Source organism: Brienomyrus brachyistius, chromosome 12, assembly GCF_023856365.1.
Source record: "Brienomyrus brachyistius isolate T26 chromosome 12, BBRACH_0.4, whole genome shotgun sequence".
In the NCBI taxonomy this organism is placed as follows: Eukaryota; Metazoa; Chordata; class Actinopteri; order Osteoglossiformes; family Mormyridae; genus Brienomyrus; species Brienomyrus brachyistius.
The window spans coordinates 3,942,447-3,967,552 of NC_064544.1; the positions used below are offsets into that span (position 1 = coordinate 3,942,447).

Genomic DNA, 25,106 nt, shown 5'->3' on the forward strand with positions numbered 1-25,106 from the left:
CTTGTTGGAATTTAAGGAATACGTTACCCTATCGGACTCGGTGCGGAGCCCTGCTTCCTCACACTGCCAGGGTCGGGGGCTTGAATCCCACCTCTGCTCTGTGTGTGTGGAGTTTGCATGTACTCCCCGTGTCGTGTAAATTCGCACTGGACAATCTGGTTTCTCTAAATTGCCCAGAACATGTGACTGTGTGTAGGAGTGTGTCCATGCATGTGTGCCCTGTGATGGACCAGCATCTCTTTCCATGCATATCCCTGCTTTGTGTCCTGAGTAGTCTGGGACTGCCCCCAAGCCTCCTAGCAATCCTATAGTGATTAAGCGGCTGGAAGATGGATGGATAGGTATAATTCTACCAACAAAATCTACAAAGACTGATAGAAACACTGCCCCCTAGCTGCAGGCCAGAGGTGGATCGTCACAGAGCTGCACATTCTGCTGGCGTTTGTTAGCCGGCACCAAATAAACACGGATGAGACCAAACAAATACGGCAAAGTGATGGAACACACAGGAGAGGGTCCGAATCAAGGCTCTTCTTATATGTCAACCGGCCACTGATCATCCATTATGCGGCACATGCTGGAAAGCTGTTGTACACCCACTAGCAGAGAGGGGGCGCTGTGCAGGCCACTCACACCTGGAGGCGGCACGGGGGGACAAGACGCCGTGACTCACCTAACAAGCCGGGGTTGGCGAATCTCCAGGATTCATTGTAGGTGGAGTACTGCGTATGGGAGTAGGGACTCCCGGAAAAGTCACTGCCTGCAAGAGAGCGGAGAGCAAAACGCCGCGTTAAAAAGAGTCTTTGCTGGCGTCGTGCACGGGCGCCCGCTGAGCCCGCTGAGCCCGCTGAGCCCGCTCGGGGCCGCCAGGGCGCTCGCTGCAATGGCGGGCAAATCAAGCCTCTTAGACAGCTATGTAAATGTACCACACGCCTCCTTCCCTGGGCTCCCCCTCGCCTCCTTTGACGTCTCTCTGGTGAGGGTGGCAAATCTTTCCAGGGCCTCTCGAGGCCTCCCTGTTCACCCCATCACCAGCTCCCCTCCCTCTCTCCATCTCTTTCCCTCATCTCTCCCTCTCTTTCTTCATTCCTCTATCTCTCATCTATCTCCCTCCATCTTTCTGTCTCTCTCCCTCCATTTCTTTCTCCTTCCCTCTATCTCTCATCTCTCTCCCTACGTCTCTCACCCCTGCCTTTCAATCTCTCCCTTTTTCTCCCTCCCCCTCTCTCTCATCTTTCTCCCTCCCTGTCTTCATCTCTCTTTCGCCCTCCCTCTCTTCCTCCCTCTCTCTCCCTCATTCTTCCTGCCTCTCTCCATCTCTCTGCCTCTACCTCCCTCCCTTTGTCTCTCCTTCTCTTTCTCCCTCGCTCTGCTTCTTCATCTCTTTCCCTTCATCATATCTTTCTCCCTCCCTCGCTCTGTCTCTCCATATCTCTCTTCTTCCTGGCTCTCCCTATCTTCTTCCATCTCTATCTTGTTGTCTCGCTCCCTCTTGTTCCCTCTCTTCTTCCCTCCCTCTCTCTCTCTTCCTCTCCAGGGAGCTCTTTCCCTTGGCTGACAGTCTTGGGCCCCCCGGCCCTCTCCTGTGCCCCCCCACCCCCGTCTGTTCTGCCTGAGTGCTCCCATGCACCCCCGGTGTCAACCCCCCGCAGCAGCCGGAGGAGAGGAACGAGGGATGCGGTGCTGGGAAGTGAGGAGAGAGGCAGCCGAATGGGGCAGGGTGGGGAGATGGGGGGGCGGCGGGGGGTGGGGGGGCTTGGTCGAGGAGAGGCAGAGGACAGCAGAGACAGAGATAAGGATTTGGAAAATGAAAAGGAAAAAAAGGAATTTCCAGGTTAAAGAGCACATTATTATAGGGATGTGTTTATCAGGTAGTGGGGGAGCCAGTCAGTCCCCCACCTCCCAAAAAACACAAAAGGAAACCTTCCATTGAAGTGGGGGGCAGGCATTGCTGTCAATGACCATCTTTCTGGAGTGTGGACTGGACTCCGTGTTTCACGTTCCAGTAAAATGGTCTCTCTCCCCCCAACATATTTGTCTCTAATTTAAACTTGGTGGAAATATGACACTATTTACTATTAAAAAGTAACCTGCTTATTTTAAATTGGAAGTTGGCATCCTTAAGTCTGAGCGGATTTACTGACCATATAAATAACTTTAAATGTCGGTTTCTTTAAGCTGTGTACATAGCAGCGATGCCAATGACTATTAATAAAAAAGAATAAAACAGGAATATTGACAGCATTTTTAAAGACTTTTAAGCTGATGGGGTAATTGCTATCTTACATCAGTTGTCAGACCCGGACTGTTAATATTTTCTCTCTTGTCACTGGAGAGTCGTGTGTGGCGACAGGTTTGCGTGTCAGGTTGGGAAGACAGGGGTGATCTCCAGGAGGGAGCGGGGAGCGGGGAAGGAGCAGGGAGGGTGTGCGCGAGCGGCAGCGGGGAGGGCGGAGGTGCGGCTGCTCCCGCCGCTGCTGCGCCCTCAAGGTCAAACCCGCTCGTCAAAGAAGCGCAAAATGCTGTTGGCGCTCGGGGCGCAAACAACAAGGTCGTTGGTATATATATATATATATATATATATATATATATATATATATATATATATATATATATATATATATATATATATATATACATACATATACAGTTTCGCGCCGTCGCTTTAAGCTTGAGAATAAAGTCGTTTAAGGGGGTTTAAACACATTCCGCGCGGTATAATAAAAGCCACTTTATTGCTGTCATATATTGCAGGAATGATCCATAATGCGTACAAGTTTAACTGCATGTGAAGTAAAGTAAGTGCGCTACATTATTTGAATGCATTTTATCTCGTGTTTGCAAATCTCGCTACTATTCATTGGAATACGTTCTGGAAGGTCGTAAAATAAAACGTAAACGCGTTCACATTGGGTATTTTAACATTCGTCGTGATCGCTACTCTGCAAATATTCTTGTATATATAATAAACTGTATTTGCACAGCAATTTTACAGCACTGTGAAATGGTTAGTTTTTTTTAAAACTCTGTTTTGTTTAAACTTTATTAATTTGGAATATATACATTAGGATTTTTTCTTATTCATCCTTTTCCTCAAATTCTTCCCTCAGTAAGCGGGTATCTCCACCTCCAGTTGTCTTACATATTAGTCAATATTTCACTCTCGGCACTCCTCTGAGGTCTATTACCCTCTGCCCTCGCCTCCCTAAGCACCAAGCAGCCTCTAAAGCACATTCTGAGTCTTTAACTCCCCCCTACCTCCCCCGGTTAATGAGATCTCCCTGCCCTATTTTGGCGGTCTTTAGCTGTGTCGGTGCAGTGAGGAAGCATCGTACCTTATTAATGAAATTGAAGATTAAAACAAAAAACTGGTAAGCGTTAGGCTATGCCCAGAGTGCTTCGCATAGAGCAGAAAAACAGCAATGTTTTAACCGACGAATTGCTCCTAATATATTTAATATGATTACTGTGCTCCTATAGCTTCGCTGGGAAACTCACTGCATATGCTTTACGGGGGGGTGGAGGAGGTGGCCCCCTCTGATCGCATCACTGCTCACATCTGCGCTCAAACGTGCGGGTAACGAAGAGGCGCAAACGCTGCGCTTCCGACGGCCGCTAATATAACTGGTTAACAAAGGTGATAAAAAATCTCATCTATCTATCTATCTATCTATCTATCTATCTATCTATCTATCTATCTATCTATCTATCTATCTATCTATCTATCTATCTATCTATAATTAATGTGTATGTTAAAATATCATAAAGTGTCTACTTTTCAGTAAGGTTATTTAATATGCTTAATATCTGAGGTAGAACCTGTGAAAGGCGCTTCTTAGGTTCCGCCGCTGATTATTTTAGTATTCGATGTTTAATCATTGGCACTTGACAAATTGTTGATGCGCTATGCCTGCATTTGACGTACTATTCTACGATTTATATTCGCTGATTTACCCTTTCAAGTCTGCTGGAACACTGGTAAGAAAGAAAAGTTTTTTTCCCCGCAAATGTCGCAAAACTCTTGGTAATTATAAATGACTTAAGGGCAGCCCCATATAAGCTAATGTATTAAATTTAGCTGGGTGCAGAAATAGCGCTCATGCGAAGGAGACACCCAGGATTCTGCGCACGACTGCCTTTTCTAGGACGTGCATTAGTACAGTGTACGGCACGGAGCCGTACAGCATGGATGCAAACCGAGGAGCAGATTGCACGCTTTTAAGTGAATTTGAATATAGACACGAATATCTCGGCGATAGTCGATCGCGCGCTCCCCGCACCTACGGCGCGCGTGCGTGCGCACAGCCGCGTGTACGTGCGCGGGATTAAAATTCAACCCTGACTGTTGTGTAGCCCCAACAGGCTCTGTTGTCTTGGATCCGGATCATAGGAGTAGAAGGAACATAAGATGGAGTGTCTGGAAATGAATGAATTAGTCATGGGTCAGTGGTGATTTTCATTTAAAACAAATTACTGATGAGGGAACGGACAGCTGAGCTGCTTCATAGGGGCCCTAATGACTGTATTCAAAGCTCCGATATGCTGGCTGCATCTTTCCATTCATTGTCCCTTAAAAAGCCCCCCCCCCTACAAAACAACCCCCTTGCCTCCCTCCACCCCTCACCTCCCCCCCCCCCCTTCCCAGGGGAGTGCTGTCATCCTAGCAGACAGGACGAAAGAGGAAGTTCCAGAGACACCCACCCCCCCCACCCCGCACACACACCCCTGCACACTCCCTCTCCTGAGATCCCCACAGGAGGAGAAAAAAAAACATGGGTAAGAGGGGTCCCTTGTCAGAAGGGGCGGACACAGGACAGGCAACAGTTATTTAAATGACCAAGCAGTAGTTAAACATAACCTGATTTGAATTCAATTATCAGGCGCTACTCCCTGGCGCCGCTTGGCATCTCTGCTGCAGGGCCGCTCGAGGTGGCCAACGCTATGGAGAACCGCGCCTGCCGCAGAGTCAATCGCCACGCCATAAATCCCGGCCTGCTGCCGACGGTGACCTTTCTGCGCGGAACATTCCTGAACCCGGAACATCAAGCACGGGTCCCGGGGATACAGTAGAACACGGACCCCTCCAAAATGTTCCATGGAACCAGAGTGCATTGCTGCTTTAGGGACTGATTTATAACACAGGCTATCATAGGTTATAGCCGGGGGAGGGGTAGCAAAATCAGAGGCCCCATTCTGAGAAAAATGCAACGGTCAAATTTATTCAATCTGTCTGATCGAACCCGGAAAGTTAGTCTGCTCATTCGTATCAAGGCTGGACAGCACTTACAAAGACTGTATCTGTAAACCATCCCAGTTTTTCCAAAACACACGTGGAACCGGATCGCGTTCTGGGAGGCCTGGCTTTGCAATGCGAGTGCCACAAATGTACGCATCTCTCCCGGAGTGACACACCCTAGGCCCTCTTCACGAAAAACACCACGACACAACCAGCATCAAGTAACAGGGTCTAGTGACTGTCAACGTGTCCCATGATATAAACAGACCCACCGGCATCCAAATGTCACAAATATCTGGCCAGAAAGATCCGCCCCTTTCCAGACACCAGACACTTTGCCCCTGACTCTGACAGTTACTAGGTGGAATTTCTTTCCTAGGATTTGGTGGGAATAACTCAGTAATGATCACATTAAGAATCAAATGTCGCAGATGTGGACGGAATGGGCTGTGATGTCATCCAAACAAGGGTGAGAATTAGATTACGACCAAACCACGCTTTTCACATTCGGGGTTAAAAGAAAGAGGTTTTAGGTTAGAAAAATATTCCTTAATGCAAAATTTGGGACATATTAAAAAAATGGTAACAACCTGGTATTCTTACTTACCAGGTACCATGCCGGTCAGCGCAGGGGCGGAGTAACTGCCCTGTCCAGCAGGGGGCACATGAGGCGGATACCCAGGCAGGGTGGTACTCGCCAGGTCGCGGCCTGCAGGGATGAGACACACGTGTACGCCTTGGTCAGTCGCCACACGGATCAGGGAGGCGGGCACAGTTTACAGGTCGGCTCACTGCCAGCAATCAACACTTTTAAAGCTGCTGTTATTCTTTTTAAGATGACAAGGAAACACACAATTCATGATAGCGAACGACATTTGTTTGACGTCTGCACTTTTTTTCAGAAAGCAGTAGAAGTTTCTGGAAACTCCCCAAGAAGGGTTAAAATACGTCACGTCCCCCCGACTTTCATCAGTCACTGACGCTACGTCCTGCTTGTTTATCCGGTTCATTCTGCTAATGGGGGGGGGGGGGGGGGGGAATTTCAGCCTTTAATTATATGAACAAGAAGTGGGGCAGCGCAAAGCCAAGAAAGTGACATGGGCAGGGAGGGCGAGTGGGGGGGGGGGTGACAAGGCCAGCCGGGGGCCCTCGCTGTCGCAATCGGCACCGGGCCCCGGGCCCCCGAGCTGCCCTCAGCTGTCTGCCGGCACTCTAATTAGTGGCTGATAAAACAGCGGTCACACACGCATTCACGTAATGACGGTGTTAGCGAGATGTCCCCCACGCAGACAGGCCGGGGGGAAGGGGTCAATCGGGCGGGGGCTACCAAGGATGCCCCCTGACAAATAGTGAAATGCCACAGGTGCTGGGGGGTCGGGCAGGGGGGCATGCTGATAACAGGCAAGCAGGTGTCACATAACCCCCCCCAGCCACCCATATACACATGCCTCGCACCCAAAGGCGTCTCCACTAGGACACTGGAACTTATTGCCCCTCCCCTCAATCCCAGCCTTCTCCTGGCCTGGCCCTGTCCTCACATTTACCCCCCCCCCCTATCATCTACCCCCTCCCTCCCGCCTTTCGGCTGCCCATCAACACTGCATGGATTTATAACTGCATTAGACTACATGACACCCCGTAGCGATAAATCATCTCCCCTCTTCCACACGGTGAGCACAATAAAAGCGAGCTGAGTTCACGCCATCCGTCTTCATGAATGCCCCCTCCGCTCACTTCTCTTTATTCAGCAGTGGGGGGGGCAGGGAGGACACTGAGAGCTGGACTGCAGTTGGGCAGCTCTGGGGTCAATGCGGGACCCGGAGACACAGGTTCAAAACTCAGCAAGGGATCCTTAGAAAATGGGTCAGAACTATGGCGTGATTCTGCCCCAATAGCCAGACTGCTGGGAATCTTCTCCCAAAATAAGGAAGGTCTGGAAAAGGGCTCACGGCAGAACCAGACAGACCCAACCTCCATACTGGGGTGGTCCATGAGAGCCGCAGGAGGCAGGCCCAGCTACAAGGTCCCGGAATAGAAGGAAAGGCGCTGTGGGGCTCTGTGTTTTACTATGAAGATAAATGCTAAATAAATTCAATGTAAATATCACAGGGTTAGTGAAGATCAAGCCTGTATCTGTGACTCTCAGTGTCTGCTGAGCCCGAAACCAAAAGCTGCCAACAAAACATGCCGTACATTCTTAAAGAAAGGTGTGTAATACATCTGAAATGAGATGCAAATTAGTAAAAATGGTTTCAAAAATGAGAGCACAGGCAGGGAACATGGACAGTGCGTGGCTCAGTGGGTTTGGATCCCGTGTCTGTGGTCGGAAGGTCGGCAGCTCCAGTCTCAGTGCTGGCAGAGTGATTTCGCTATTGGGCCATTGAGTAAGTATCCATTTACAGATAAAAACGTCAACTAAACAAATAAAAATGTGTAAACATAATGCAGCGAAAGCCCTAGGTGTGGTGTGGACAGCATCTCCTTCCGGGTTTGCTGGAGTCTGTCTGCTCTCTCTCACGGTAGCTTAACTTCATCTTGATAATGCAGGTCTCACACCTGCGCCCTGCCTCCCTCCTCTTACCACACTTCAAAGTTTCCTTCAGCTTGTGAAGTAGTAAGGGGGTTTTGGGGGGGGGGCATTAGTGGCGACTGGCTGATAATCCGCAGCGGGTCATTGCGTGGGGCAGGACCGGGGTGGGCAAAGGAGAGGCAGAGGAAGAGAGAGAGAAGAAGGAGGAGTGAGGAGAGGGATAGGAAAAGGAGGAGAGAGAGTAAGGAGAGAGGAGAAGAGAATGAGGAGAGGAGAGAGAAGGAGGAGATTAGAAGAAGAATTGAGAGAAGGACAAAAAGAGAAGGAAAAAGAGAGGAGGCGAGAGTAGAAGGAGAGTGAGAGGAGAAGGAGAGACAGATTAAGTGGAGAAAGAAAGTAAAAGAGAGTTGGAGAGGAGAGATAAGGGGATAAATATGAGAAGGTAAGAGGAAAAGAGAGAGGAGAAAGTGGGAGGGAATATGGGGAAGTCTAGTAAGAGGGATCAGACAGGAGCCTGTCCACTGGGGGGGGGGCTGGTGCCCAGGGAGAGCATGTTCCTGTCAGCAGGGGGCGACGATCATACTCGCAGGCACTTAGAAAACAACGATGGACAGTAAGGAACAATTACAGCATCTCTAAAGACAGCTGTTCATGTTGGATCATATTACCCATCTAGTAATGCAATATTTATATATCAGCAAATGCAACATACTGCAATATGTGATCGTCTCTGAAATAAACAGCTTCAAACGAGAGTTACGCTACAAGCAGTTATGAAATTAAGTCGCTTTTCACCGGGCAGTAAAAGTCGGCTTTACCGTGACTATGCTCTGTTTCAAATTTACATTTCCCACCACTAGAGGGCAGCGCTAAACACAAATCAGCCCGAACAAGAATAAAGGTCTGCTTCAATCTAGGTGTAAATGGTGCTGCATTTAACTACCCAGGAACATATTTATAATACTGTTTGCTAACGGCTGTTGTGTATCTCAGTTTGTTAGGAATCTGAGTCTATGTCCAGAAGGTTGCGGGCTCTAATCCCATGCCAGAGTAACAGTATCGACTTCAGGCCATAGCACAAGACCTTTAATTAACCTGAGCTTCTCCTGGCGTGCAGGCTGACCTTGTGCTCTGTTCCCAAAAAGTATCTCTCATGTAGAGCTATAGGTGGATGTGAAAGCCAAAGAAGTATATACCCACAGCCGGACATTCCTGTGTATATCCTCTGCTTCATTCAAAGCACACATCTTACAGACGCATAACATATAACATGTAAGAAACAAACTTAATATATTTCACAGGCAAATAGAAAGCAGAAATCATGTTTGCCCTATCACACTCCATTCAGTTCTCTGGACTTTGGTGTCTATGGTCAGGTGATCTCCCTTCTCCATTATGGTGTGGCCCACAAACTAACAGCCATTTCCCAGAATGCCCTTTCAACTTCAAAAAGATGTATGAAAATGTTCCCACTCCCAAGAGCTGACTGGTACCTCATGGCACCCCTTTGGATGGAATGGGCGGCATAGAGTGCGTGTGTGTGGGGGGGGCATTGTGGGCAATGTCCCTGCATTGTGGGCAATGTCCCTGCATTGTGGGCAATGTCCCAGCATTGTGGGCAATGTCCCTGCATTGTGAGCAATGTCCCTGCATTGTGGGCAATGTCCCTGCATTGTGAGCAATGTCCCTGCATTGTGGGCAATGTCCCAGCATTGTGGGCAATGTCCCAGCATTGTGGGCAATGTCCCAGCATTGTGGGGTACTTCCAGTGTGAATTGGACTCGGTGTGAATAAGGGGTGGGGCCACAGATGCTGGGAAGCCCTTAGCATAACGAGGATCTGTTTTTCTTCTTCCCTTATTTCATTGTGAGTGTCAGGGTACAGTCCTGCCCCCCCTCCTTTTCCCTGTCTCTTCAGTAAATGACAAGCCCCCATTCCAACCACCCCCATGAGACCCTTTAATACACCCTTTAATACACCTTGTCAGAGCAGCTGTCCTCTCCAATCCTAATGATTTTCTCATTAGAGAGCAGAATGCATGGGCACTGTCAGCTGACTCCTGGGCTCCTGACTCTCTGGGCTCTGTCAGCTGACTCCTGGGCTGCTGACTCCCTGAGCTCTGTCAGCTGACTCCTGGGCTGCTGACTCCCTGAGATCTGTCAGCTGACTCCTGGGCCGCTGACTCCCTGGGCTCTGTCAACTGACTCCTGGGCTCCTGACTCCCTGGACTCTGTCACCTGACTCCTGGGCTGCTAACTCCCTGAGCTCTGTCAGCTGACTCCTGGGCTGCTGACCCCCTGAACTCTGCCAGCTGACTCCTAAGCTCTGTCAGCTGACTCCTGGGCTGCTGACTCTCTGAGCTCTATCATCTGGCTCCCTGGACTCTATCAGCTGACTCCCTGAGCTCTGTCAGCTGACTCCTGGGCTGCTGACTCTCTGAGCTCTATCATCTGGCTCCCTGGACTCTATCAGCTGACTCCCTGAGATCTGTGAGCTGACTCCCTGGGCTCTGTCAGCTGACTTCCTGGGCTGCTGACTCTCTGAGGTCTATCATCTGGCTCCCTGGACTCTATCAGCTGACTCCCTGAGATCTGTGAGCTGACTCCCTGGGCTCTGTCAGCTGACTTCCTGGGCTGCTGACTCTCTGAGGTCTGTCAGCTGACTCCCTGGACTCTGTCAGCTGACTTCCTGAGATCTGTGAGCTGACTCTCTGGGCTCTGTCAGCTGACTCCCAGGGCTGCTGACTCCCTGAGATCTGTGAGCTGACTCCATGAGCTGCTGACCCCGTGGGCATTGTCATCTGACTCCCTGGGCTCTGTCAGCTGACTCCTGGGCTCCTGACTCTCTGGGGTCTGTCAGCTGACTCCCTGGGCACTGTTAACTGATTCCTGGGGTCTGTCAGCTGACTCCCTGGGCTCCTGACTCTTTGGGCACTGTCATCTGACTCCCTAGGCTCTGTCAGCTGACTCCCTGGGCTGCTGACTCCCTGGGGTCTGTCATCTGACTCCTCCGCATGAGGGGGTGTCCTTCCAGCTGGATGTCAGGAGTCAGTGAGTTAGGAAGCCTGTGTTCTCTGTCCCAGTGAGGGAATACCAGCTTGAATTGGAATGGGACCCCACAGACCATAATCACAAAGTAGCTTCCCGCTTTGCCAGACATTCTCATTCCCTGGCAGGTCTCCCTCGTTTCCATGTCTGGGTTGCTATTCTTGCAGTTTTTATCTGTCTCCCTTGTTTGACTAAGCATTCAGAGCAGCCACTACTGGCAATAAGAGGTGCTGTTGTAGATCAGTGGGCGGCCCATGCTTCCACAGCCCGGCAGTGGGCTCCCTTAGTGCTCACCTGCCACCAGCTGGTACGACTGTGGCCCCGTCACGCCGGCACCCAGCTCCGCCGGCCCAGGGTTGGTGAGACTGCTCTTCATCTCGTCCAGGCCCCCCGCCAGCGACGCCATAGCGGAGTAGTCTGCAGTCTGTGGGGAGAAGAGCAGAGAGAGAGAGACTGAAGCTCTGCAGATTGGCGTGAGTTTGAAAGTGGGGGGGGGGACCATTCGCAGTCGAAAGCAATTTCAGAGGTCAGATTCACACCCACCCCAGCCCCCATCAGAAGCACCTGGACCAAAGAGACCCATGAGCAAAAAGCAGAGATAAAGAACAAAAGGGAATGAAATCAGGTGAGACTGGAATAATCTGGGAATAAAAATATGTGGGACTGGAATAATCTGGGAATTAAATTTGGCAATAAAATATGCTGGCACTGGAATGATCAGGGGATTACGGAGCCCTTGAAGGCACCTGAGCAAAAACAATTCTGTTACTTTTGTGTGTGCACAAGAGTGTTGCATGCACATGCACGTGCACGAGATACTTTCGCATGCACAAGAGTTTCACGAAGACATGACTTACTTTCACGTGTGCAGGAGATACTTTTGCGCACGTATGTGGATATATGTCTTATGTTTTTGCACAGGTCCTTTCAGCTCCGTAGGTGATGAACGCATTTGGGAATTAAATATTCTGAGAATAAAATCGAGTGGGACTGAAAATATCTGGGAATCGAATCATGTGGGAGTGGAATCATTTGGGAATAAAATGAAGTCTTATAATCTGGGGCTGGAATAATCTGTGGATGAAAGCATGTAGGAGAGAAATATTCTGGGAATAAAATTATGTGCGACTCAAATAAACAGAAAATTAAATATTCTGCAATAAGTTTAATCGGAGAATTCAATAATTTGGGAAATGATAATACAGGACTGTAATATTCTGACGATAAAATAATCTGGGAATGAAATATTCTGGGACTCAAATAATCTGGGAATAAAAGCATATGGGAGCGGAAAATTCTAGGAATGAAAGCATGTGAAAGTGAAAAATTCTAGGAATGAAATTATGTGGGAGTGAAAAATTCTGGGAATGAAATTACGTGGGACTGCAATAAAACACCCCGATTATGAAATAATCTGCCAATGAAAGACTTTGGGACTGGAATAATGTGGGAAAGAAATAATCTACAAATGACTGAAATAATGTTACATAATGCGGTCAGTGTGCTTTTCTTTGTCAACGAAGTGTATACATGGGGGGGGCGAGGAAGATAAAAAATCCCAGAATCCCCTGCAGCTCAACCCCTCTCTATCACCCCACCCATCACCAGCACTAGATACAGATGATGCATGAGCCTCACCTGCTTGTGACCTCACATCACCACCGGGGCACGTGCCGGTTGGGGGTGACAGTGACAGCCTCCCACCAAACGCACCCCCAGATTACTCAAGGCGGCTCTAACGACTTCATCCTTTTATTACTGCCATGATGCTGAGAAACGGTGCAGCCACTAATTCTGATGGAGCAGAGTGTCATTAAGCTGGTAATAACTGAGCTGTGTGTTGATAGTGAGCGCTAATTGATAGTAATGGGGAGTGTGTGTGTGTGTGTGTGTGGATGTGTGTGTGTGTGTGGAGGATATCATCACAATGATGTGTCCTTCCAGCTGGAAGTCACTGAACAAGGAGACACTGTAAAATCGACAGCCCAACTTGGTGTTAAATACATTTTAATTCCAACCGTGTACCTCCAACACAGCTAACTATTCCTAGTATTACCTTAAGATCTCAGCGTCATCAAACTATAAATGTATGTCACCGAGGCCAAGAAGCGTTTCCCAGAACGCTGGAGATGTGGCCCACTCACGGGTGCCCTTACAGGCGAGACGAATATACAAGTGACCACCCTGAAGGCGCCACCAGACGCAATGTGTGACTCCCAGGCTGTGAGCGTGGTTTGCTGCGTAAATACATCCGCGGGATACTGGCAGCTGCACACACAGAGACTCGGCTTTAATGACACATTTTACAGGCTCCTGTGCTGGGGGGGGGGCGCGTCCTTACGGGCCAACATGCTGCCCAGCCTTGACTCATCCCCTTCCCGTTCATGGCCCCCTCCTCCGGGCCACGTAAACGGTCCAAGTCCCCCTCCCCCTTGCCCTCGGCTCTTCCGCGCGGGGGCACCCTGCTGCCTACATGTAAATGTGCCGGAATAGCACGGCGTAATTGAGGATTATGAAGTTTCGCCAGCACTGTGACAGGCCGCTAAAGAAGATGGATCATTCTCATTTTTTCCTGTAAATTTCGTCAATTTCGGAATTCATAAGCCATCAACCCTGATCAGAACGCAGACACACAGCTGTGACAGAGGAACTGGGAAAGGAAGGGGAGAGAGAAAGGGAGAGGGGAGGCCGGCGGAGAGGGGAGGCCGGCGGAGAGGGAAGGCCGGCGGAGAGAGGAGGCCGGCGGAGAGGGGAGGCCGGCGGAGAGAGGAGGCCGGCGGAGAGGGAAGGCCGGCGGAGAGAGGAGGCCGGCGGAGAGGGGAGGCCGGCGGAGAGGGGAGGCCGGCGGAGAGGGGAGGCCGGCGGAGAGAGGAGGCCGGCGGAGAGGGGAGGCCGGCGGAGAGGGGAGGCCGGCGGATAGGGGAGGCCGGCGGAGAGGGGAGGCCGGCGGAGAGGGCACAGCCGGCGGAGAGGGGAGGCCGGCGGAGAGGGGAGGCCGGCGGAGAGGGCACAGCCGGCGGAGAGGGGAGGCCGGCGGAGAGGGCACAGCCGGCGGAGAGGGGAGGCCGGCTGTGCGGAGAGGGGAGGCCGGCGGAGAGGGCACAGCCGGCGGAGAGGGGAGGCCGGCGGAGAGGGCACAGCCGGCGGAGAGGGGAGGCCGGCGGAGAGGGGAGGCCGGCGGAGAGGGGAGGCCGGCGGAGAGGGCACAGCCGGCGGAGAGGGGAGGCCGGCGGAGAGGGGAGGCCGGCGGAGAAGGGAGGCCGGCGGAGAGGGGAGGCCGGCGGAGAGGGGAGGCCGGCGGAGAGGGCACAGCCGGCTCCCATGTGCGAACACTGCGTGCAGGACTGAGCTTTTGCAGCACATTAAGGAACTTAAAATAAAGAAAAGACTTTTCCTTATAGCTGTGATTTTTCTTTCATATAATAAATAAATATACATCTGAAATATTGCTTGTGGTTCTTGTCTGCATGTTCAATGAACCAGGAGACACTGTAAAATCGACAGCCCGACTTGGTGTTAAATACATTTTAATTCCAATTGCGTACCACCAACACAGCTAACTATTCCTAGTATTACCTTAAGATCTCAGCTTCATCAAACTATAAATTTAATTCCCGGTCCCTTAGGCCTAAAAATGAATCCGTAAAGTGAGCAAAACAGAATTAAGAGACGTAACATTAATGCTCTGCGGACTGTGAGGATGGTGCTCAGCTGCATCTTATACAACGCGAACGACGAGCATGTTTGGGGATGAGCGAAAGCTAACGGACATTAGCGTCATTAGCAGCGGCCTTTAAAGGTGAACATGAGGAGATGTACCCTTCACCCTGGGATGCTTCTGCAGACCCTCCCCCTTGTTTTGACCCCCCCTCCCAGGTTGGCCCTGAGCCGGGTCCTGGCCCACCAGCTGTGGACCCTCAGACATCCTGTCCACATCAATAACAGATGAGCCTTAATCGGGCTACACTGAAATTATTTCAACCCAACAAGGATGTTCAATTTCATTTGCATAATAGCATTTCCACTCCACCACCCCCCCCCCCCACCCGATGCCCCCCCCCACCCTGCCACCCACCTTCACATTGTCTCATACAGACCGATTGCAAAAAAGGTTGTAAATACAAATAAAGCTGCTGTCACTCCTGCCAGGGATGACAGAAAGCAGGGGGGGTGTTCTGACAGGCACTATTAAAAGCAGCTCAGGCGGGCCAGACACATGTGTGTGGGGTGGGGGCTGGGGGGGGGAGGAGGGTGTGGGTAGGAGCCACTTTGTGCTCTCTGTCTGATTCGTTCTTCAAAAAGCCTTTTCATTGGTTCTCTAAAAGGTCCCCTTCCCCCGGAATCCCCTCCAGGTGGTACAGTCCAGCAACACTTAAAAAAAAAAGAATAGGACTGACGCTGATGACCTCAGGTGCTGAGAGACTTTATAAATATAATCTTTATAAATACAAAGGAGTGGTCAGTACACAGCAGTGTGTTATCGTCCTAAATGACAAATTAAAGGGTGGAAAATTTCCCGGTAAAAGTTTAAGGGGCCCCAGGAGAAGCTCTGATAGTCTGCCGCCGTACGAGCTAAAGCGCTCTGCTACGAATACCCAGCAGCTTCTAAGAAGAGAAAATTACAAACTGGGATTAGATAAGAAAAACCCTCTAAGCAATAAAACAATAACTAACATGTGTGCTACTAAGTAACAGGCTGCTAAGTGAAAGGAATCAAATCAGAGTCCAAAGAATAGATGGGAGTTCTGGAGGGAGGGGCCCGGGGTCACCCCACGAAGAGGTGTCTGTCATTTTCTGCCCCCACTAAAAAAAATCACCTTGGAGCCCCCATTACAGTTCCTGTTTGTAACCTTGGGGGCCCATGCAAATGGACCCCTTGATGACTGAGAGACAGGTGTGGGAGGCTGGGGGGGGGCTTAATTGTGTCCCTGCGTGAGGAGTCGATGACTGCAGTTCCCATCAGCACCCAGCTTCGACCTTTACCCCCTGTTTAACCTTTAAACTGCAGGAGAGGGAAGGCAGACGGAAAGAGGGGGGAGGAGCCGCGCCACGATGGGGTGTGATGGTGGGGTTACCCCCCCTGCTCCCGGCTGTCACCCCCCCACGCCCCCGTCTTGTTGTGCTATTGATCTGGTGTGCCTGCTCAGGATAATTAGCCGGGAATTAGGGCCGCGATTACAGTCGGCGAAACAGGCCTCACGCTCTGATTTATCACCTTGGCAATTTGCTGCGATTGAAAGGGAAATTTAAATGAACTCCGTGTGACGAGGGTACGGCATTACAGGCACCCCTGCGAAGTCAGAAAGACAAATTAATTGCTGAGCAGCCTTTAGCCGCTCCGAGGGGATGGGGGTGGGGGGGGGGTGATTGCAGGCGGCCTGTGTCTGTCTCCTCCCTGACATCCAGCATCCGCACCCGTCCCACGCCTCAGATCCTGCCCGATTAAAGCAGCGGCTGGACGTCCCGAAGTCAAACTGAATAGTCAGAGACGTCTACAGGAGGGAGGAGACCCACGGTGAACACGATTGTGTGGAAGACCTAAGGAAAAGCCTGTCAGTCCTGGAGCTGGAAGCTTCCAGAACGCTATAGAGGAAACTGTTTTTAAGCCCAACCTAAAGCCTTAGTGTGACCAGAACAGCAGAGACCTGAGGCAGTAAATGGTACGGAAGATTAGACAGACAGACAGACGGTCAGACAGACAGACAGACAGACAGACAGACAGACAGTCAGACAGACAGACAGACAGACAGACAGAGTAATTAGGCTTATGCTGTGCTGGTTCAGGACTGGCTGATACACACCCAGTGACACAGAGCTGTGAGTGTAACCGCTCTGTCAGCATGCGGAATGGGGAATAAATGCGAGCGTTTGGCACATCTGCTTCTGACAGGCAAAAGTGGTCCCTGCCCCCCTCCCCCCGCCACAGGCATCTCTCATGTTTGCGAGACGGTGCAACGACAACAAGCGCAGCACGGGTCAAGCCCGCCGTCAATCCCCAGGCGGGGGTGCCGCGGGTCGGGGGTGCGAAGAGCAACCGGAGGTTCAGGTGAGGCCGGCAGGGGCTGTCAATCGGGGGGCCCTGTGATTCAATAATCCTCGGTGGGGGAGGGGGAGCTGGATGCCAAGGAGGGTCTCCATTGTGGGGCGGTGGGGGCCCGTGAATGGATGGCGTGGCCAGGCGGCAACGGGCCGATTCCCCGTGTAATCACTGTGATTAAGCGAGCCGGACTCCCGCCGCTCTGGGGTTAATGCAGGGCTCCTTGACCCCGACCCGCCGGGCTCCGCGGGGCCCCTAAAGAGATAGGCTGGGAATTACCGGGCTTTCGCTGAGGACTTCTTCCCACAGGCAGACGGACGGGACACACATGCACTTGCTCTGTGTGTGCGGGGCTGCAAACGGCCGATATTTACGCGGCACAGCACGGACGCGCCAGACCGAGGCCCAGCGGGCGACGATATAAATCGATCCAAAGTGACAAGATGAAGCGGCTAATGAGAAGCATGAAAGCTGCTCCGAGTCTGAAGAAACAGCTGAATTTGTTCAGTAAATGAAAAACGAAGTCAGTCAGTAAATCCCAGAAGTAATCGAGCACTCGACACAGACTCCACGCTAAACACTAAAGTCCCAGGGTGCCAACAAACTCCTCAGTCGCTGAGGGGAACGACACTCAGGCATCCTGCGACAAACCCGAAAGACATTTTCGTTTTTAAACTTATTTGCAGAAATATTTTGGATGGAACAGGCCAAGTACAAACAAGAGCTTGAAACACACACACCTCAGCTGAATGTAACACACACACACACACACACACACACACACATCTCTGCTGAATGTGACACACACACACACACACATCTCTGCTGAATGTGACACACACACACACACATCTCTGCTGAATGTAACACACACACACCTCAGCTGAATGTAACACACACATCTCAGCTGAATGTAACACACACATATCTCTGCTGAATGTAACACACACATATCTCTGCTGAATGTAATACACACACACACACATCTCTGCTGAATGTAACACGCAGACCTCAGCTGAATGTAACACACACATCTCTGCTGAATTTAATACACACACACATCTCTGCTGAATGTAACACACACACCTCTGCTTCATGTAACAAGTAAATCCTGAAAAATATCTTAAGAACTATTCCAAGATCAATTTTAAAATAAGGCAGGAGACAATTCACTGAAGTGTGTAAATGCAAGCAAATGGTTTTGGGGGGCAGATAACCCAGGCCTACGAGCGCTGTTCCACTGCACCAGGTACCATACTTTTGGTACTTCAAAAAGTATGGCATCATCACAACAGAGGTGGGATGTTTTGTTCTTAATTCAAAGATGGTTTTTTTAAGTATATTATAGAGCTGGCTGATGTGTGATATTAATACGTTATGAATATTGATATCACATGTTATGCACAAGCAATTCATACATTGCAGGGACTGCAATAGTCAATTGGATTGAGATCAGGCATTTTCATACTGTTTGAACATTATAGCGTTTGGAGGGAGTTTCACTGAAATATGTGTACTCTGTCATAGGAAACAAAACTTAGCAAGCTTTGCAATTTTAATGATTGTTCCTTTTCAAGATTATATATGTTTAAAAAGTTTCAAGTTTACCTCCGCTGCTGTTGCACGAGCTCTGCATGCACTCTCCAAGACAATCATTATCATTGTCATCCCTGCCATGTAAATAATTCCTAGACAGGTTTGTGAGAATTTTGGTTTTTTGCTAAACCAATTTTTATTTCAACAAAATCACAGTACCATATTTGACATTTTTCCAATATTGTGCAGCCATAATATATAATAGCAAATATTTTTTATTTCTTGTCACGGCATCCGCATCTCATTGAATCGTATATTCCAAACAGATTGTAATCAAAACTGGTGTCTTTATTTGTACACGCATCCATCATTATGATTCTTTTACTTTGTTTATCATTATTTTCTGAGTTTACAAATACACTTGTTCAGGATGACAGATGTATTTTGTGTTTGCGAGGCAGGTTATTTCCGTAACCAATCAACAATAATCACGTTTGCAAGTCCTGCTCCGGAGTATCAAAGTATCGAAAAAGTACCTCAGCTGGTTTGGTACTTTTGGTACTGGTACTGATAGTGGTGCTCAACTAGAAGTCAATGGAAAAAAAGAAAGTACCAAATTCTTAGTTCCAAAAGTACAGTACCTGAGGAGGTGGAAAGGTGCCTTAGAAAGCAGACAGGCTGCAGAATGAGTGAGCAAGAGGGTGGAGGGGGGCAGACCCAGCAGCTGGGTGGTCATCCCCTTACCTGGTGGGGCTTGCTGGGCTCGGGGGTGGGATAGAGGTCAGGGTAGGGCTGTCTGTCAAATACGCGGTCCAATACCTCTAACTGCTGTGGTGAGAAGAGCTCCCCTCTCATCTGCTTCCTCAGGAAGTCCCTTCCTGGGTGCGAGTGGCCATTTGCCAGCGGAGATTCCTGCAGTGCTGCAATGAGACAGACACAGAGAGAGGCGCTGTAGGGCCAGAGCAGGAGACGCAGAGACAGGGTGTGGGCAGGAGACACAGAGACAGGGTGTGGGCAGGAGACAGGGAGACACAGTGTGGGCAGGAGACACAGAGACAGGGTGTGAACAGGAGACACAGAGTCACAGTGTGGGCAGGAGACACAGAGACAAAATCAAGATGAGACACAGAGACACAGTGTGGGCAGGAGACACAGAGACACAGTGTGGACAGGAGACACAGAGAACCAGTGTGGGCAGGAGACAGAGAGACACAGTGTGGACAGGAGACACAGAGACGCAGTGTGGACAGGAGACACAGAGACGCAGTGTGGGCAGGAGACACAGAGACGCAGTGTGGACAGGAGACACAGAGACGCAGTGTGGGCAGGAGACACAGAGAACCAGTGTGGGCAGGAGACACAGAGACGCAGTGTGGACAGGAGACACAGAGACGCAGTGTGGGCAGGAGACACAGAGACACAGTGTGGGCAGGAGACACAGAGACAGGGTGTGGGTAGGAGACACAGAGACACAGTGTGGGCAGGAGACACAGAGACACAGTGTGGACAGGAGACACAGAGACAAAATCAAGATGAGACACAGAGACACAGTGTGGGCAGGAGACACAGAGACGCAGTGTGGGCAGGAGACACAGAGACGCAGTGTGGACAGGAGACACAGAGACGCAGTGTGGGCAGGAGACACAGAGACGCAGTGTGGGCAGGAGACACAGAGACGCAGTGTGGACAGGAGACACAGAGACGCAGTGTGGACAGGAGACACAGAGAACCAGGCTGACTGGAGCAAAATAGCATGGAAAGTTCACCGCTATAGTATAAAACACTAGCCAACCTCAGCAGTCACACACACTCACGCGCATGTAGTTAAAAGTCTGGGTCCTAACTTATCTCCAATGTTAAGGCATTGACACAGAGATTTAAGCTGTTACTGCCGAGATATGGACAGAAGCGTCTGCCTGAGCACTGAGTGATACTTCTGTGTCCATCACAAGCGATCCAGGAGAAACAGCCGACAAGAGCACCTTCTCTTCAAATGTGACCCAAAGCACGACTCAGGCAGACAAAATAAAATCGCTGGTCGGGGGATCCCAAATACTTTTTGTTGAGGGGGTCAGACAGCTGTGGATGACAAGGCCACACAGAGGCCCATCAAATCGCCCCCCCCCCACTTCTAATTGCACACGCGCATTACCCAACCACAGGCCGGCCTCACACCCGCCCCCGACGTCGCACCTCGTCTCCAGCCTCTATTGATTGACCAATTTCAGCAGGCCGGCCCGGGTGAAATGAAGCTGGGCCAAGCAGAACTCTTTAACTGGCTGAACCCGAGCGACCCAGTTAATCCCACTGTCCACTCCGGCTGATAGAATTCAATTGATCAATCATGTCTCGCTGATGGTGCCATTTCGGCCCATGTATTGCTTTCTTCATCGGTGTGGGCCCAGCCACTTTGAGGAGGGAGGGGGCAGTGGGGGGAGTCCAAAAGGGTGCATGTGATCCGACCTGGCTGGAGCGTCAACTCACTGTGCCCTCTTACATAAAGTCTGCTTTTTAGTGGACAGACTAATTACAGATACAAAATACCCAGTCCCTGTCACCCTGTCCAGGATGAACAGTTAGAAGATGGATGGATGGATGGATGGATGGATGGATGGATGGATGGATGGAAATACTAAGTAAAAAGGGACCCAAATTTCAAATGCACCAAACTCAATCGATCACCAGCTTTGCTTGCATGTGGGCCTTAAATACCCCACTGATACGAAGGTATTTAATTGGTAAAATTGCAGCCTTTAATAGCCTGTAGTAACAGATTTGTACACTATCACAACTGCTATCCAACAACCTGATAAATAATAGAGTATTACTTGTGATTTTAGGTAAACACTGGTTTAAATTATTCTGGGTTAGACTGTTCATCTTCTGCTAAGATGTCAATGCAAACTGAGCTATTTTTATATACCGCTGTGTGTCAGACTCTGCCTAGGTATCATATTTAAGCCGCTGTTTACATGTGCACAGTGCTGGGAGCTCTGACATCATCAATAGGCGACTATACAACGCATGAACATCAGCATGTTGTACTGATGGCATGAGGTACGTGTAGACAGGCTGCCTCCGGACTGGGCCATTTATAAACGTGAGCTAATCGCTTTCATAGATGGACAGTGGTGCCCCCTCTCCCCCCATCAGGGGAAGAGAGGCGAGGGGTGCCCGGGGAGCGACTCATCCCTGTTAGCCGAGAAACACTTTTTTGCTTTTCCAAGGTCCCCTGTGGTTCGGCTACCTCCAAACCCACACCCCCCACCACTGCCTATAGGCCCCCCCTCTCTCCTACCAGCCCCATCCCCCCCCCCCCCCCCTCGCCCCTGGCCCTCACTCTGGCTGAACCCCAGGGACCAGGCCGCAGTCAGGCAATCAGAGGCACTAAATCAAAAAGAATAAGAAGGGATGAGAATGAAGTGTGAGACCAGAGAAAGCGGGTTGGGGGGGGGGGGGGCTGCCCTGCCGGGCCGGGGGGGGGGGAATTGCAGCATGGATTCAGAGAATGATGCGCCCATCTTTCCAACTCTCATGCTGTAAGAGAGCAGAAAACAGCAGCTACGCACCTGTATATGAGAGGAGCTCTCTGATTGGACCTGCTGATTAACCAGTCAGACATCATAAGCATAAATCACCGCCCCCCTGACTGGCCAACACTGAGCATATCTCTTGTCAATTTAAGAGGTGAACACTTGCGACTGAGTCATGTGACCAAAGCAATGTGCAACCCGATGACGTTGCCACATCCCAACAGCTCAAGCTGTCTTGATCTATGGCGGGAGGAGCCTGGCTCAGCCAATCACAAGCAAAGCTTGCCCCAAGGCTGTAAACAGGCCCATATTGCTAAGACAGACTATTTAGAGCCTCACATCCAAACATCCCCCCCCCCCCGCCATACAAAAATCACTGTAGTCCCTGCTTCAGCAGAAGCCAGCTGACACCGATACTGGGCTCTTCAGCAAGACCCTTAATTCCAGCTGCTCCAGGGTTGCCGGACGTAGCCTTAGCCTGCTTTCTGACCCTAAAATCTCTGCTCTCAACTGTATGTCTGTGTGTCTCAGCAATGGGCAAAAAGACAACTTCCCCTTAGGGATAAAGTAGCCCCCATCAATCCTTCCTTTGCTGCTTCACCTGACGGTGACCTATTTTGATTAATTATTATCTTAAGTTATTGTCTTGGCGAACTGGAGGAAAAAATACTGTCTGAAAATCTAAATAATTGTTCCCGGACTAACATGTGTTTCAGTCCCGGACCTCCTTGCGGATCTGGAATCCCGGTAATGAGCATCCAGGTCGGCTGTGAGGTCGAGGCCGATCACAGAGAGTCACACACACCGAGATCGTACACCGGCGCTGCATAACGTGCCCCCCAAGCGCCAGAGCGTGTTACCTGGCGTTCGGGCCCCGGCACGGCTGTGAAATGTTATTCTCCACTGGTCACGCTGAGCGCTCAGCCATGACAGACGGATCGAGGTGGGCGGGGGCAGCTGTTTTCGGAACCTGAGTGTGTAACGGGAATTAACACGGGCCTGAGTGTCCATCAGAGGTCCCCCTAACCACGTGCACCGAAGGTGTCTCAAACACACCCGGCATGGGGCTCCAGCCAAACGTTCCCTCGCCTCATCCCAGCAGAGGCGAAAGACATGAAACGTGAATAAACGCTGGCCGCCGAGCGCCCAGGACCAGGAGGCCAGGAGACCCGGCAGCCCAGGACCAGGAGGCCGGGAGGCCCGGCAGCTCAGGACCAGGAGGCCGGGAGGCCCGGCAGCCCAGGACCAGGAGGCCGGGCGGCCCGGCAGCCCAGGACCAGGAGGCCGGGAGGCCCGGCAGCTCAGGACCAGGAGGCCGGGAGGCCCGGCAGCCCAGGACCAGGAGGGCGGGGCGGCCCGGCAGCCCAGGACCAGGAGGCCGGGAGGCCCGGCAGCCCAGGACCAGGAGGCCGGGAGACCTGGCAGCCCAGGACCAGGAGGCCGGGAGGCCCGGCAGCTCAGGACCAGGAGGCCGGGAGACCCGGCAGCCCAGGACCAGGAGGCCGGGAGGCCCGGCAGCTCAGGACCAGGAGGCCGGGAGGCCCGGCAGCTCAGGACCAGGAGGCCGGGAGACCCGGCAGCCCAGGACCAGGAGGCCGGGAGGCCCGGCAGCTCAGGACCAGGAGGCCGGGAGGCCCGGCAGCCCAGGACCAGGAGGCCGGGAGGCCCGGCAGCTCAGGACCAGGAGGCCGGGAGACCCGGCAGCTCAGGAAAGTCTCGCCTGCTTACTGTCTTTCCTTCACGTACAAAAAAAACCAATGAAGCCATATTGTCCTGGTCCTTTTCTCACCCCATTCTCCTTTTCATTGTCTATTCTGAAAATGAAAGCCTTTTTTTTTGGGGGGGGGGGGGGCAGGACCCCAACAAGTCCGTCAGCTGGAGATGCAGGGGGGCGGATGCAGGCGGTGGGTCCCTCCTTGCCAGGCGCAGATTAGCATAGTGAGTTGGGGGGGGGGGGGGGTTGCAGGGCTTCTGTGACGGCCCACAGCCGCGGGTGAGCGCCTTCCAGGGGCCCCACTCCCAGCAAGATCAAAGCCCGGGGCACTGAGGGGGCCGCGGGTCTGAGAAAGGGCTCCCCCCCCTCAGTGCCCCCCATTCCCCCCCACTGACTCATGCTAAGCCTCTCAGGGGGTGAGAAGTACGGGGGGTGAAAACACAGGAAACACTGGTTACGTTTATAAAAATCCCCCCCCCCCACCACCATGGGTGTCCCCACGACCGAACGTAAGGCGTAGCACTATAGGGGGCAGCGCTGCCTGATAGGCTCCGGCTTGGGGAGGCCGCCGCCCCTCCCCCCTCCGTCAAAGGCCCCTCCCTGGAAGCTGGTCTTTTGGCAGGAGACAGACAGGGACACAATGGCCTCTGTGTCTGCGCCTGGCACAGGCTCCCGCCATTCAGGCCACTTCCCCCTGGCCGGCTGGGGTCACCGCAGGTCGTGTGGGGCCTTTTCCCTGAACCCCCCTCATCCCGCCTACCACACAGCTGCCACTGACCCCCCCAAACCCAGCCCTCTGCCTGACGATCCATACTTGGATCACAGGAATACACCAAGGACTTTACTATTTGCTACAAAAATACAGAAACAGCCCCCCACCACCATAAGGAGCAGTACCCCACCCCCCCCCCCCCCCCACTGATGAAACATGGAATCAAAGTTCCCTACAGGCCTGCTAACATTAACGGATCTGGAGAAAATCAGGAAACAAGCAGTATTACCATGTATTACCATGTATTACCATACTGGCATGATATCCCCGATGTTTCCTGTTAGCTCCGAAAGAGGCCTGAACAGCGAAGCATCACGCCAGCAGCCCCAAAAATAAACACTGCAGCAGATAATGCGATGAGACGCAGGTTTTACACGCTTTTCTCACGGCAGACGCAACAAAAAAAAAAAACACACCCTCCACTTTGCCACTTTGACCACCTCCACGTTTAACTGGGAGGTTTTTAATCACATGTCGCGTGTCCCGTTGACGAGGGCTAAGTTATGCTAATTAAAAGGGAATAAATTGTGGAGTCTTCATGCCTGCGATGCACGGCGGGAGACCGGGCGCCTGACAGAGAGAGTTTGGAGAAGGATTTTGATGAATGAAATCAAGGATTGTCGTATCTATTGTTTTTCTTGAAGCCTCGGCCTCTGAAACGTGTGAGCTGGTGTCTCTATGCGCTGCTTTACGGAGTTTCC

At 51.4% G+C, this 25,106-nt stretch overlaps 1 protein-coding gene and 1 long non-coding RNA gene across 4 annotated transcripts in view; one reads left to right on the forward strand and one right to left on the reverse strand.

The window, feature by feature from the left end:
* LOC125705069 (paired box protein Pax-5-like) overlaps positions 1 to 25,106 on the reverse strand; it is a 62,325-nt gene that overhangs the window by 12,577 nt on the left and 24,642 nt on the right. For 2 of the 3 annotated variants that reach the window (XM_048971403.1, XM_048971405.1), the window contains exons 6-9: positions 19,131 to 19,306; positions 11,108 to 11,237; positions 5,844 to 5,945; positions 674 to 760 (exon numbers count right to left, since the gene is read on the reverse strand). In XM_048971403.1, coding sequence (XP_048827360.1) covers positions 674 to 760; positions 5,844 to 5,945; positions 11,108 to 11,237; positions 19,131 to 19,306 — 495 coding nt within the window. The remainder of the gene's footprint in view (positions 1 to 673; positions 761 to 5,843; positions 5,946 to 11,107; positions 11,238 to 19,130; positions 19,307 to 25,106) is intronic. The other variant, XM_048971404.1, reaches the window with a different exon arrangement.
* On the forward strand, positions 3,554 to 6,239 carry LOC125705070 (uncharacterized). Its single transcript, XR_007381343.1, has 3 exons — positions 3,554 to 3,637; positions 5,847 to 6,018; positions 6,139 to 6,239. It is a non-coding gene; the product is annotated as an uncharacterized LOC125705070 (long non-coding RNA).